Source organism: Equus asinus, chromosome 25, assembly GCF_041296235.1.
Source record: "Equus asinus isolate D_3611 breed Donkey chromosome 25, EquAss-T2T_v2, whole genome shotgun sequence".
Taxonomy (NCBI): Eukaryota; Metazoa; Chordata; class Mammalia; order Perissodactyla; family Equidae; genus Equus; species Equus asinus.
In genome coordinates, this window is record NC_091814.1 from 49,211,295 (window position 1) to 49,225,905 (window position 14,611).

Below are 14,611 nucleotides of genomic sequence, written 5' to 3' on the forward strand. Positions count from 1 at the left end.
CCTAGGGAAAGACCTATATCATTCAATTTGAGAAACTGAGCACTGTACGAGTTTGCTGTGTGACCAACACATTATATACGGATCACTGTTCTAGCTATTTCAGGTACCCTTTAGAGCTTTTCTAGGCATAGCAAAGATACTTAACCAATGTTTTTAAATTTGAACTTAATAAAAACAGGCCTTTAAAATTTGTCCTCAAACCTAGACCTGTAGAGTTAGGTCAATTATTTGCAATAAGGAAAAGATTCAACGTCATGAATAATAAAAAGTAGTACATAATATCAAAACAACAAACATTTGATCTGCAGTGAAGTATATTCCTAGTACCCAAAAAGCAACTCAAAGATACTTTAAGTAGCTGTGGAATGTCTGCCCTATGACTCAGAGCTTTCTATAGATAATCATTTCACATGCAAATCACAAGTATCTTTTTATGTACTCATATACTTAGTTCTCCACTTTAATAGAACTCTAATATCACAATATGACTTACTCAGGTGATGGAACAGGAGTTGGAACAGGAGCTGATTCAGGCATTTTAGGTGCAGTTGTGGCAGTGGCATTCTCAGATATACTTTTATTTCCTATTTTAAGAAAGATGCCCATGTTGAGTTTAATTTTAAAAAGCTATATCATGAAAATATTTTACTATAACAAATGAAAAAATCTTTAGTTTCTCAGGGGAGAAGAAAAAACTCGAAGAGGTTTGCTACTGCAGACTTTGGATTTTTCCATCAAAGTTCTTTAAGAAAGAAACAATCGTACCAGGTCACAACTACTAGTACTGCATACTTTCTCAGCTTCTCAGATAATTAAAGCAAGTCAGGTGACTATGAATTCTGTGTAATCTTATATGATTAATGTCTTGTAGACACCTGAAAGAGTTACTAAAGAGAATGAGAAGAAATAAATGGGTCATTTTAAGTTGGCACTTGGAATTAAGTATTTTTTTAAAAACAAAAAAGGCAAGATTGTTTCTCTTTGTTAATAATATTATTTGGCATTCTGTAAGGAAAAAATTGTTTTCTATATCGAGTAGCTATTTGATACATAAAAGAAAAGGTTACGTGAAGTATCATTAGGGCATCAAAACCTCAGGAAAGAGATAAGGGATAAAATCATTACTTCTACAGCAAGGAAGAGTCAAAAAACAAATTCATGAATTTTAGACAGACAGGATCCTATTATAAAAGAGAACTTGTGAAATTCAAACAATGAATTAACAGAAGATTAGAAAGTTCCTCTGGATCATTCCTATATTCCTAAATGAAAAATCATATTACTTGGCTTATTAATTAATTTTCCTAACTAGAAAGACCCCCAGAGTATGCGATATTTAAAAGACCCATAAAATGATTAGGTACCTTCCATCAGGTCTTCAGTTTTTGCTCCCAGAATATTAGCGGCAATATTCACCATATTTAGAATGGCATCTAAAACAAAATTCAATCAGATAAAATACCAATACTCCTAAATATTCTCATATAACTTAATATCAGATAGTCAAAAAACCATTGATAATGGTCTTTGAATTTTTTTGGACTAATTACCTTTTTATTTATTTTACTATGTAAGTCCAATATAGGACACAAATTTTGGCCAAAAAGTATAAAGCATAAGTCTCAATTTTTATATTCAGAAGGAACTTAAAATTTAAATATACTTTTTTTGTAAAGCTTCCCCAAACATTTTATCAAAACACTATCTTCACCATATTACAAAATTCAAGTATAATTCAACGCATCGCCTATACTGAGACCAGAAAGAAATGTGACAACCAAAATTTATATTTTACAGAAAGTCTGTTTTTCTTTAAAAAAGGTTCTACAGTTTAGGGGCCAGCCTGGAGGCACAGTGGTTAAGTTTGCACGTTCTGCTTCAGCAGCCCGGGGTTCGCCGGTTTGGATCGCAGATGTGAACCTACGCACCGCTTGTCAAGCCATGCTGTGGCAGGCATCCCACATATAAAGTAGAGGAAGATGGGCCTGGATGTTAGCTCAGGGCCAGTCTTCCTCAGCAAAGAGAGGATTGGTGGCAGATGATAGCTCAGGGCTAATCTTCCTCAAAAAAAAAAAAGGTTCTACAGTTTAAAACAAAACAAAAAAGCTGGAAGAAACAAAAGCTTTTCCTAAACAGGTGATGATAATGGGCAAAACTAAACAAAATGAGGAGATTATTATCCAAAGGACAGCAGAAAGATTTTGTTATTTTTAAGTATGAACATGTAATATCTACTGGTAATATGGTTAAATCCCAAATTGATACTGAATAGAATCAGATTTCTTCGATGACTTTTAACAATGTTTTATGGATAATAAATCACACAAATTCTTCTGTGAATTGGGTGGGTATGGGCATGGGCAGATTAACTAAAAGTCAAAGTCATAAAATTCTAAGTGTTGTAGGTAGAGCAATCTGCAAACTTTCTAATTATGCCTCTCTTTCCAAAGAGGATATTTGGAAGATGAATAAAGTGGTACAAACCTTAGTATCTACTTAAATAGCTAAAGGTACATGAGGACCACAAAACAGCAGAACTCCAGGAAAGGCTGGTGTTGGGAACAGGAAGCTTCTTGATGTAATTTCAAGGAAAATTAACTTCCAATCCCAATCTAATCTCTGAAATTCCACCAGAAGCAAATTCATCAGTCTCAGATATTTCTCCTATTAAAATACTAAAATCTGGCTGGGGATAAATATTAAGCCACATCAATTATTTCCATCTTAGTCTCCTTTCCTAAAAGGGATCCATAGGGTTTTCACCACACTTTCAATAAAAAACAACAAATGTGACTCAGCCATAAAAAAAGACAAAATGATCCCATTCGCAACCACATGGATGAACCTTGAGGGCATCACGTTAGGCGAAATAAGCCAAACAGAGAAAGACAAACACCATATGACTTCACTCATATGTGGAATATAAACAAAGTTACGGGCAAAAAGAATAAATTAGTGGTTACCGGGGGAAGGGGGATGGAGGGTGGGCACAAGTGGTGAAGGGGCATACTTATATGGTATATGATAAACAATAATGTACAACTGAAATCTCACTATGTTATAAGATATTATGACCACCATAAAAAACACACACACACACAACAGATGTGAAAAGTAGGAAAGGATCTAAGGGGGCACAAGCTAACACATCAAGAAGGTTGGGAACAACCCAAGCACTGTCACCTGGAGCTGACCCTGTAAATACAAGCTTTACAGTAGGAGAAAGTAGTAGGAGATTTTACACTGCTTTAAAAGTGGTAACTAGTAGACAGTTATTAATTACAATCTTTAGATAATTATGATTCTATAATTTGAAAGACAACAAAGCAGTGGTACCTTGTTTCCAATCATTAGTATAACACACAAAAGCTTTATATTGCTTTTTAAATGTCTAGGATTATAGGTCAACCTTGCCCTTTGACCCAGCAAATTGATAAATAGAGAAGTGGCCTTGGCTCTTAGGCTAAAGAGATGCCTCAGCATGAGATAAAAACAAGAATGGAAACTCCGTATTTCCTCACAAACCAAGATAAAGTAGCAATGGAAACTCTGTTATTCCCTCATAACCCCGCTTTTAATGCCAACCAACACAGCAATGGTAGGATGTGATCTTCTACTTAGCCCTCAGGCGAAAGTTTGGTCAAAGCTGACTGCTTCACAGATCCCAAATTTTGGAGTCAAGTCTATACTCTCAGATTTCAAATTTTTTGGCATTTATTATCAAAGAATTCAAGAAAAGAACATATCTATTAATCTGAGTAAAGAAAGCAGCTTTAGAGTATTATTTTTTAACCTAAATTTTAATACTAGCACCTACAATAAGGAAGATTTACACTATTCATCATTTTAAAATATTATTTATTATCACCATTTCAGGGGGCCACTTAGTAAAAAAAGCAAAATTTGGCAAATTTCTACTTCTCAGCCTATCTAACCTATAAGAAATAATTTTGTCAAGTTCACAGAACACTGCCAAATGTAGTCTAATTTTTCGTCTTTTGAGAGAAAGCAGCTTTTTGAATATTCTATTCTTACCATTCTCAATTTGCATCTAAACATATGACAGCTTGTCATGATAATCTGCCCACTAATAAGCATTCCAAATAGGCTAAGGTAATAATCTGGAATATAGTGCCAAACTAGATACCTGTCCCTAATTTCTCCTGGATTAGCCAACATCTTTATCTTTGAGTTGGGCAACTATTCATTCCACCTCATTCCTTCAGGAATGAATCCTCCTAGGGACCAAATATCAACATGCTATACTCAGTTTCCAGCACACCAATGGGTCTTTTTGAAACAGAAAATGAACCACCTATGCTACAACATAACAAGACAAAGCAACAGGAAAACTACTTCCTCCCATGTGTATTCAGCTACCTCTGCAACATGTCCACCTTCATTCTCTCTTCTTTCTAGGACCTTAAAATACATACATTCATAAGGAATACTTTGACTTAAAAGAAAACAAAAGGATATTTTCTTGTTACATGTCTTAAACATATACACAGAATCCTGGTGTTTAGTAGATCTGACAATTCTAACAAAATGCAGACCATATTTAAGAGTAAAGGTAGACTTCCAAGAATATCAAAGTAGAGCGTGATCTGGAAAATCCACACGACAAAGCACAAGGAAAGCAGTCATATGAAGAATTCTTGTTGATGTAAAATATTTAAATGATCTGGTTAAAGAACGTAACAAAAGAATCAGGCAGAAGCATTGCCAAAACTGGCATACACACAAAGCCAAGAATGCTGCTCTCTCCAAGACAGTTTCTCCCTTTTGGCAGTTAAGTAAATTATATAATATCAAGAAAGTCTACATCTACAGTATGCATGCTTCATGACAACCAAGTCCCATCAGAAGCAACCTACTCTGATAACATGTATTTCCCATAACCACTAACTGCTCAACAGCAAAAGGAAAAAGGAGTGTCATTAGGATTAAAGCCACAGAACTCTGTTTGGGAGACACCAGGTAAATATTAAAAGCAAAGTAAAAATTGGTCCAAAACTGACCAATTTCAAGCTAATTTAGAAAGTGGTGATGATTGCAGTTAAACTGGGACATTCAAGTGCCAGAGACTAGCTATCTGGCTTGATTCCACTCTGTCATGTACTCCTTACGGTTACACTACCTTGGAGGCAGTAGCAAGCTCGGGCTTAAAAACAGTCCCAGACCCTTCAGAGAAAACTAACAGGATCCAGGTATAGAAAGCTGCAGTGTTAGGTCATGCCTGTAGGCTTTATGACAGCAAAGTCATATCACTCAGCTCCTACTGCCTCTCTCGCTCTAAAACTTCAAGAGATGGAGATCTTTTTAAACCGCATCTTCCACGCTAGGGTCAGTAGACATCCTCCCAACCCATCTTGTCTCACTGTATAAATTCTTGCAAGACCTAGAACACTGGAAGGTAAATGACTGCCTTCCCAGAGATCCATAGAAGAGATTTTTAGTTAACAAGAAACACACCATCAAGGAGAAAGAGCCAAAAGGTAGAATCTAAAGAAGATTCTATGTCTAAGTAATTAAAACAATAGCTTGGTCAAAGACGTGACTACAAATAGGGAAATGTCCTCTGCTGAAATATAGCTAGGTTTTACTGGTGTCTAGGAGTTAATCCCAAAAGAAAAGAGAAAAAGAAACCAAGAATATCAATAGCGTTTTCCTTTACTATGGTAAGGCATTACTTCCCTAAGGTGCCCCCACCCTTCCAGTAACCACAAGAAGCTAGAGATCTTTTAGTCTGGGACTATTTTCTGGCCCCATAAAATAAAGATGCTCCCTCACAGCTAATTCAGCATCACTGAGCTATGATGACTATTACATAACAGAATTTTTTAATACAAATTTAAGGACACCAACAATAACATAAATATCCAGATAAATAAAATAGCACCATTTTTCACTCCTAAAAAGCTACATCCTACAGCAGTGAATGACACATCTATTTTTAATGCCATCACAAACTAGATAGCTAAGGACCCTATTAAAAGTAATCAGTAACAGGGGCTGGCCCGGTGGTATAGTGGTTAAGTTCCCGTACTCCACTCTGGCAGCCCAGGGCTTGCAGGTTTGGATCTGGGTGAGGACCTACACATTGCTCGTCAAGCCATGCTGCAGCTGTCCAACATACAAAATACAGGAAGAACGGCACAGATGTTAGCTCAGGGACAATCTTCCTCAAGCAAAAAGAGCAAGACTGGCAAGAGATGTTAGCCCAGGGACAATATTCCTCACCCAAAATAAAATAAAATAAAATAAAAAGTAGTCACCAATATCTAAAAAGGTGACTAGCAATAGAGTAAAATAAAACACTGAGCTAATATGTAACAAAATTAAATCAAAAAAAGGATTTTCTTTTTAACACTCTTCTTCCTGTTCCTTAAAAAGTCTACCTAAGTCTATAGCCTTTCATGGAGGGGAAGAGGAGAAGGAGAAAGGAAAGGGGAAAAAGAAGTGACTCTTAACTCCATATACCATAGCTCAGGTATATAAACCTAAGCACTACTGGTTGAGTATCTGCAAGAGACAATGTGCACAGTGAGACTGGGATTCAAGCAGTTCAACTCACTAAGTCAACAAGGGAAATGCACAAGCAGCTAATCTTCAATTTTACTAAAATTTACTTACATTAAATTCAATTTAAAAAGAAAACTTCTTCTAATAAGTTTTATATTCTTCAGGAATAACCAAAAATAACAAACATTAAATATACCTACCCACATTCCAACTGTAATAATATAAAGTACCAGTTGGTAATGGTCTTTCCCGGAATCTCCTTAGCTAGCCGACCACTAGGTTCGGATACCAGGTTGGAATGACAAGAAACTAAACCACTAGTATCTTAGTCATTGTATCTTTAGTTTACAAGGAGTATATTATTATTACTATCATTGTTATTGATTGGGAGTCATTATTATTATAGACAAGAACAGCTGTTATATTTTGTAATTAAACAGGGACCAAATATCCATAGATTAAAGAATCCTCATTTTCTAGGATTTCACTGATACACAGCACCTCTGAAACTACCGTCCAAATTCCTTTCCCATCCAGTATGATTACCCAGATGCTCCCATTCACATGGTCTAGGACCTCTTTAATAATTCTTTCCCTAAGTAAATTCACAGCCTTTCTTCACTCTACGGAATTTGCCAAAAAATATGAGCATCTAATTATTGTAGAAGAACCAACTTATGCCTTTTTTTCCTCTCCTCATTCTTTTCATCTACTCTTCTATTTTATTTCCACAGAAATTCTTTTGAAAAGCCACTATCTTTGATTTCAACTCAAGTTCAACACTGGGAGTAGGAGCCTCCTAAACTATACCACAACAAAATGTCCACATGTGTCAGGAAAAAAAGTTAAATACTTAATTGTTACTAGGAAAACCCCAATATACTCACTTGTAGCAGAACCAAGAAGATTTTTTGAGGATTTATCCTCCCCATTATTATAATCCAGTGGATAATCTGTTTAAAGAGAAAATGAAGGTAGTGATGCTGAGAAATATCTCCAATAATATATTTAAAAGCTCCAATTATGTCCTGTCAAAGTTAGCTGATGTTTGGGGCCAGCCCCACAGTGTAGTGGTTAAGTTCGGCACATTCCACTTTGGCAGCCTAGATTCACGGGTTCAGATCCTGGGCATGGAACTATACCACTTGTCAGCCATGCTGTGGTGGTAGCCCACATATAAAGTGGAGGAACACTGGCATAGATGTTAACTAAAGGCTAATCTTCCTCAAGCAAAAGAAAAACAAGGAAGACTGGCAATGGATGTTAGCTCAGGGCTAATCTTCCTCAGCAGAAAGAAAAACAAAGTTAGCTAATGTTTAAGACAAATTTTGTAATAAATATTCACTATAAATCTAAAATATGTTCACATTAAGAAAATGAGATTCCGAAGCCATTTATCAAACAGATGTAAACCAAGGAAAATAATTCTGCTGCTTACCAAAATTTTAATCCCTTTTATAAGATTTTTATTCAAACTCTCAATGTAATTTACCAACCCCTAGTAAATATCTTCATTTCACTTACGGGAAATCTAGGGAAGGGAAAATTTAGATTGTCTAGATTATGATTTAAGATATTTTAAAACAAGGACTTGATAAGTAGAAATGGAGGGTGTCATAAAACATTCTCCTATCCCCTCAACCTCACAAGAGTTTCTCAAAGGCTCAGGCCTCGATGTGCTTGCTCTTGGGCTCAAGACAAATCAAAGGAATTAATGCTCAATTCTACTATTTCAGTTACCTTATGAGTTTAATAGGTTTTCAGGCCTGGCATAGGGATACAATCATAATTTATAGCACTGATACTATGGAAGGAAGTTCCAGTTACAAATAACTGATTGATAAGCTTGGAAAGCAACTCAATTTACAAAGCAGAAAATCATTTTAGAAAACAGGTTTAAGAAAAACTTAGTCATTAGGGTTAAAAACAATGAAAAACTGGGGCCGGCCTCATGGCCGAGTGGTTAAGTTCACACGCTCTGCTTCGGTGGCCCAGGGTTTTGCGAATTCAGACCCTGGGTGCAGACCTAGCACCACACATCAGGCCATGCTGAGGCGGCGTCCCACACGCCACAACTAGAAGGACCCACAACTAAAATAAACAACTATGAACTGGGGGGTTTTGGGGAGAAGAAAGAAAAATAAATAAATAATTTATTTAAAAAGAAAAAGAAGAAACTAAAGTCTAAAGACAATCATCATAATGATTTTTTAAAGGCACCTATACTTACCCATTATTATTCAACTTAAAAAAGCAAAAATACATACATAGTAGTTACCTGTTTGAAAGCCACTTACCATAGTCCTCATCAAATAGTTCTTGGCGTTCTGACTGATACTGGGAATCAGCAATCTCTTCGTATTCTTCCACCATGCTAGTGCCAAATACCCTGTTAACAACAATTTTATTAAAGACTTTCAAAACAAAACAGAGTTCCTACGACTCACCTCTTCACAATAAATGACAAAATACAGTAACTTTGGTCATATTTTGAGGGCCATTAGCTTTTCGACTCCAAAATAATGACTGCTCCTTACACTGAAGTCATACACTTTTCCATTAAAATGTAAAATTAATCTATTTAAGGCATTTAAAAATATAATGACCAAGTACTGATTTCAGTTAAAATGTTTACATATATTATCATGACAGCAAAATAGCAAGCAAACTAAACCAAACACATAAAATGATGATTATTTTTTCTCAGAGGAAATTTTGGCATTTTTCTAAAATGTATTCAAGAGCAAGAAAGGCTTAACAGCTTACATTTCTATGGTATACATAAATTTCATATAATGGAAAATTATTTCTTCACTTTAAACAAACTGGGATTTTTGTGTATCACTTTTTTTAAACCCACTCAGTAGATGTATTTTGTTCTATATTACCTTATAAGACTTAATGGACAAAAGTGCTCTGATCCAAAATGTGATATCAACTCCACCTAAAGAATAAAATGACATGAAATGGGAAGCCAGCACCATGCATGTGAGATTATCTAACAATATATTCAGTTTTTTTCATTACAACATTTATAAAAATAAAGTCCTATTTCCCCCAAAATCAATACTTGTAAAGTTCTGCTTTTTTGCCATGCAGTAACATGCCACGCCCTGTTATTTAATATTGCAAAACAGAAGGTTGCTAACCTTTATGTACTTGATGAACATCTGAAGCAAGAGAAAGGAAAAGAAAAAGAAATCAGTTCCAAAGTCTGGATAACATGCCATAAGCAACATTTAATATTCGTAAATCATATTGCATAATTAGAGAAAGCAATGTACTGTGATGGATAACATTGTAGTACTCTTAATTCTTTGCAGACATCAAAGCAATGATTTAATTTTTACCATCACAACTAAAAAGTATAGTCTAATTGTAATAAAATAACTTTTTGGTTAAGTTAAATAACCTAAAACTCAATTGCTGCTGTTTTGTTTATCTGTTAGATAAGAAAGCATTCTAAAAGTAATTAATAAACAGTATCTAGAGACAACTTGCGCATTATATAACTTTAAATATTATTGAGATGTATCACGTTTATATCTATATATGAATTTATATATTGATATATGTGGATATACCCATGTACATACATACTGATGAAAAGATTAGCTAGCATAATATAAAATGGTATTTATTCTTGTATAACATTGTATACAAATTGTTTTAGGGAAAGCATGAGTTTTTGGTATGCTATGTTATTTCAAGTATAACTCAGAGAACTAGAAGCTGGATATTAATCCACTTTTAAAATACAAACTATTAAAAAGTAGTTTGTAGATTTGGGTTTAGTTCTTTTGGGGACAAGGAATACCCAGGTCAACCTGTATAGCATTTATTACTATAACATAAGAATCAGAAGTAATTAGTTTTTGCTTTTAGACTTAATCCTACCAAAAAGGGCTTTTTAGAAAATTAATTGTCAAAATGCTCTAGTCTCTCACCATAAAAGGGAAAAGGTACAGAGGTTTATATGGCATTTTTTTATGCCACCAATAAAATGTTCTTCCATTATTAACAAAGTGGATGCTATAAAGAATGATCCTTGAAACTATTTTGTAACATGTGAGTTGTCTTATTTGTAAAATTAAATGCAATTGTATCACCTGCCAAATAATTTTTAACAATTGTTTCCTATAACTATCCTATATAAAAAGGTTATTAAAACAATTGTTTCAGGGGTCACTTTGAAAGGAACTAAAAATGTACCTTCATTTTTCTGAACATCGTTGAATCATTAACTGAGAATATCAATTGCATTTTAAAAATAGAATTTAGCATGTTTATACTGAGACTAGGAATACTACAAGTTTACCCATTCATAGAAGCCAATTTAACACATGCTTAAAAAAGACACAGACAGTAAAATCCCAGAAGACAACTAGATAAGTTGTAAGTTCTCACATGTGAAGAAGAAAAGACAGAAGTTAGAGCTGCTGTCATTCCAAAGTTCATATTATTAATGCAGCAGTACTTTAAGCTGTGGCTATTATTTTAAAGAAAAAAAGGAGGGGAGGAGAGGAATAGGAAATTCCCATATTTTGTCTAAATCCAATTCAAGAGTAACAATTCTACTTGATTTATCAGTGGAGGAAGCAGCAGAAACACTGAAAATAAATGTCTAAAAGTTTACTTTATTTGAAATTGGTATTTTTTTAATTGAATATACAAAGAAATGGCAAAATCTATAATAATGACAAATAATTGGACACTAAGATTGAAATGATCTTAGAATCAGGTTCTAATCAATATGTTAAGAAATCAGACTTACTTCAAAGACTTCAGTGACTAACAATGATTTGGGTTTTGAAATAGAGAGAAATATAACATTATGAACATTTTATATAAAGACTCAAAAAATTAAGAGTTATAATGTGGAATTTCATCAGAGCCACAAATATCAAAAAACTGGCCTCGGTTTCTAGTTAAGCAGAAGGGAATGTACTGATATTTATAATATTAATAAATAATAATTTGCCTCATAAAATAATATATCCAAGCAAGAATTGTTTTACTAAATTGTATACTGCAGTAAATTTCCTCTTAATTTTTCTGATTTCTGAACAGGTATGGTGAGGTATAAAGGATGAATAACACGATAACACGTGTATTTTCATTACAGAAGACAGTCCTGTATTTATTAACATTACCTTCACATATTTTGCATACATCTGCTCATCTAAAGGGAAACTCTGGACATTCCTCTCATCTCTCCCGTGAAAAGTACCCAGCTTAATCCACTTATTTGTAGGGTATCTAGAAAACATAAAATATATTCTTTTAAAAAAATCATAAAACATATATTGAGAGGTTCCATCTCATGTGCAAAATATATCCAGTGTATCTTTTTTTCTTCTCCAGGTGAACACACTGCCATAACATAGTTTAAATCTGAGTTAAACATTGAGTTGAAGAAATACATTTTCTTTTCCAATTAAAACTAACAGGTTTCTCTTTGCAAGGAAAGAATATCTTGAAAAAATCACACCATTGTCAAATGCAACGGAAAACAGGAGAAGACAAAAGTAGGAGCAAGACGTCTTCCTGGGGTTTGAGAGGGCTTCCTAGCAAACTGGAGGGTTTAAGACAGAAAGTAGCAAGAGATTGTTTTGGAAGAAGAAGGTACTACTCTTCACGTACTGACAAGTGTCTGATGATAGAAAGTACAAATAAAACTACTGGTGGAAAGGAAAACAGAAAAATCTCTCTAACATCATATTTAAATTTCACAGATCTTACAGAGCTACTCCCCCTTTAAAAGGGAATCTAAAAAAAGAAAACCTAAATATTATTTTTGTTTACTACAGCATTTAAGAATTCCTCAAGTAATGAATGCTCTATCACATTAAAAAAAATACACTTCACTTGTCAGATCTGGATATGTCCATTGACATATTACAGCTTAGAGAAAAGGAAGTGATCTGAGAAGCTTAGTGGAAGAAAATGGAATTCTCAAGAGGTCTTGAAAACTAATTTCAGAAACTATACACATGAAATGCTAAGTGTGGAGTGGGGGAAGAAACACCTGGAAAACCTTTAATGATCAATGATAGAAGAATGGTTAAATAAATAACAGAATCCTACACGGCATATCGTGAGCACTCAAAAAGTACTTATGGGGGCTGGGCCTGTGGCCTGGTGGTTAAGATCAGTGCACTCTGCTGTGGCAGCCCAGGTTTCACTCCCAGGCACCGACCTACATCACTTGTCAGTGGCCATGTTGTCACAGCGATCCACATACAAAATAGAGGAAGACTGGCACAGGTGTTAGCTCAGGGCGAATCTTCCTCAGCAAAAGAAAAATGTATTTATGGAATGAATAAACACCTCCACTGAGGGGGAAATATTAAGTACTCATTTAAAATATGTGTTTAAAAGACAACAGGATATTCTCAGGATGTAAGCCATAAAAATTGAATATTTTTGGTAAGATTAGTAAATAAATATAGAAAAGGCTGAAAGGAATATATTAAAATGCTAATAATAGTTATCTTTGGTTGATAGGACTATGGTTCTTTACCAAATTCCTTACAATGTATGTTTATTCCTTTTATAATCACACACCCACATAACACAGTTTTAAAATACACTTTAACAAAAATATACCTCACGATACAAAATGAATGTTTGTTTTTTACGTTTGTTTGTTTTTAATGACTCTCAGAAGAAATATTTGGAAGCAACAGAGCATAGTAACTAAAAGTAAGGACTTTAAAGCCATACAGATCTAGGTTTGACTCTTGGTTCTCCAAATCACAAGTCACGTGACTGGGCAAGCTAGCTAACCTCTCTGTTTCCTCACTATAAAGTAATAATACAATATGGTTGTTAGAAACACTATATAAGCTAATGAAAGTAAACTGATTAACAAGTGTCTAATTAGAGTAGTATTATTAGTGTTCTTACAAATTGATACATTAAAATGAAAAAGAAAATGATTAAAGTCTTAAAAAGTGACTCAATTTTAAATTTTTATTCTGGAGATCCAACATAAACTCGTAGAAATCAGCTTTAGAATTTACCTGTCACTGATAGAAACCAGAAAGTCTTTAGGAGTAGAAGAAAATAATTCATAATTTGCAATATCAAGTTGTTTTACTTGAATTGGTTCACAAAGTTCAATAACAAACCTTCAAAAAGAACACAAGACAATTATTTAGATAAACCAACCAAAATAACAGTTCACATTAAACATGACATTAATGGTTTGTATGAACTAGATTTCCATTAAGTGACTCATTAAAAAAGGAAGGAGGAGGATTTTCGACCTTAGTTACCCATAACGGAAAGATGACCAAGATATTTTTAAGCCAAAACTTAATTCAAGGTGAAAAATAGTGTGTATAACATACTAACTTCTGTGAAAAGCAAGAGATAAATAGAATCCATATTTGTATTTGCATAAAGAAATCTAAAACTTTAACACTGAATAGGAAGACAGATGACAGACATTAGAAGGACATTTCTCACTCTAACTCCTCTACCCTTTTTAAATACCTTTTTGTATTTGAACCATGTGAATGTATTACTTATTTTTTAAATTACATACTTAATTTAATTTAGGATTCATATCTGCCCACAGGCTCAAATGATTTAGAGTTGAGTTCCAAACTTAGAACATGTCTTATGATGCAAGGTTAGAAACACTGTCTTCAAAATAAGGAATAAGATGAGATTGCCTATCACTATTTCTACTCACAATTTTCTCAAGGATCTAACCAGCATGTGATGACAAAAAAAGTAAAATATAATAAAAAGGATTAAAAATTTTTTAAAAGGAAAAAAACAGAGAGAGAATCTATAATTTTCTACACAGAAATCCCAAAGGAATTTAGAAATAACAAGAGAATATAAGAAGGTAGCTAGATATAAGACCCATGTATAAAAACAACTGTGTATCTGTAACAACAAATGTAATTTTTTAGAGATATTTACAATAGCAACAAAAAATAGCTGGCTACAAACAGATTTAACAAAAGATATACAATACTTTTATAAAAATTTTTAAAAATAATAATAACCTCATTGAAAGACATTAAAAACAACTTAAAGAAATACAGACCCTATCTACAGATAAGAAACT

General features: G+C 33.9%; 1 protein-coding gene across 3 annotated transcripts in view; it reads right to left on the bottom strand.

Annotated features, from left to right (window-relative positions):
• The window catches only part of SUCO (SUN domain containing ossification factor), an 85,031-nt gene that overhangs the window by 25,251 nt on the left and 45,169 nt on the right, over positions 1-14,611 (bottom strand). For 2 of the 3 annotated variants that reach the window (XR_011498043.1, XM_014852875.3), the window contains exons 10-17: positions 13,551-13,658; positions 11,679-11,784; positions 9,675-9,695; positions 9,414-9,469; positions 8,823-8,914; positions 7,413-7,478; positions 1,365-1,433; positions 494-584 (exon numbers count right to left, since the gene is read on the bottom strand). Coding sequence is in view for 2 of the 3 variants with exons in the window: in XM_014852875.3 (XP_014708361.2) it covers positions 494-584; positions 1,365-1,433; positions 7,413-7,478; positions 8,823-8,914; positions 9,414-9,469; positions 9,675-9,695; positions 11,679-11,784; positions 13,551-13,658 (609 nt within the window). In the remaining variant the exon portion in view is untranslated. The remainder of the gene's footprint in view (positions 1-493; positions 585-1,364; positions 1,434-7,412; positions 7,479-8,822; positions 8,915-9,413; positions 9,470-9,674; positions 9,696-11,678; positions 11,785-13,550; positions 13,659-14,611) is intronic. The other variant, XM_070496983.1, reaches the window with a different exon arrangement.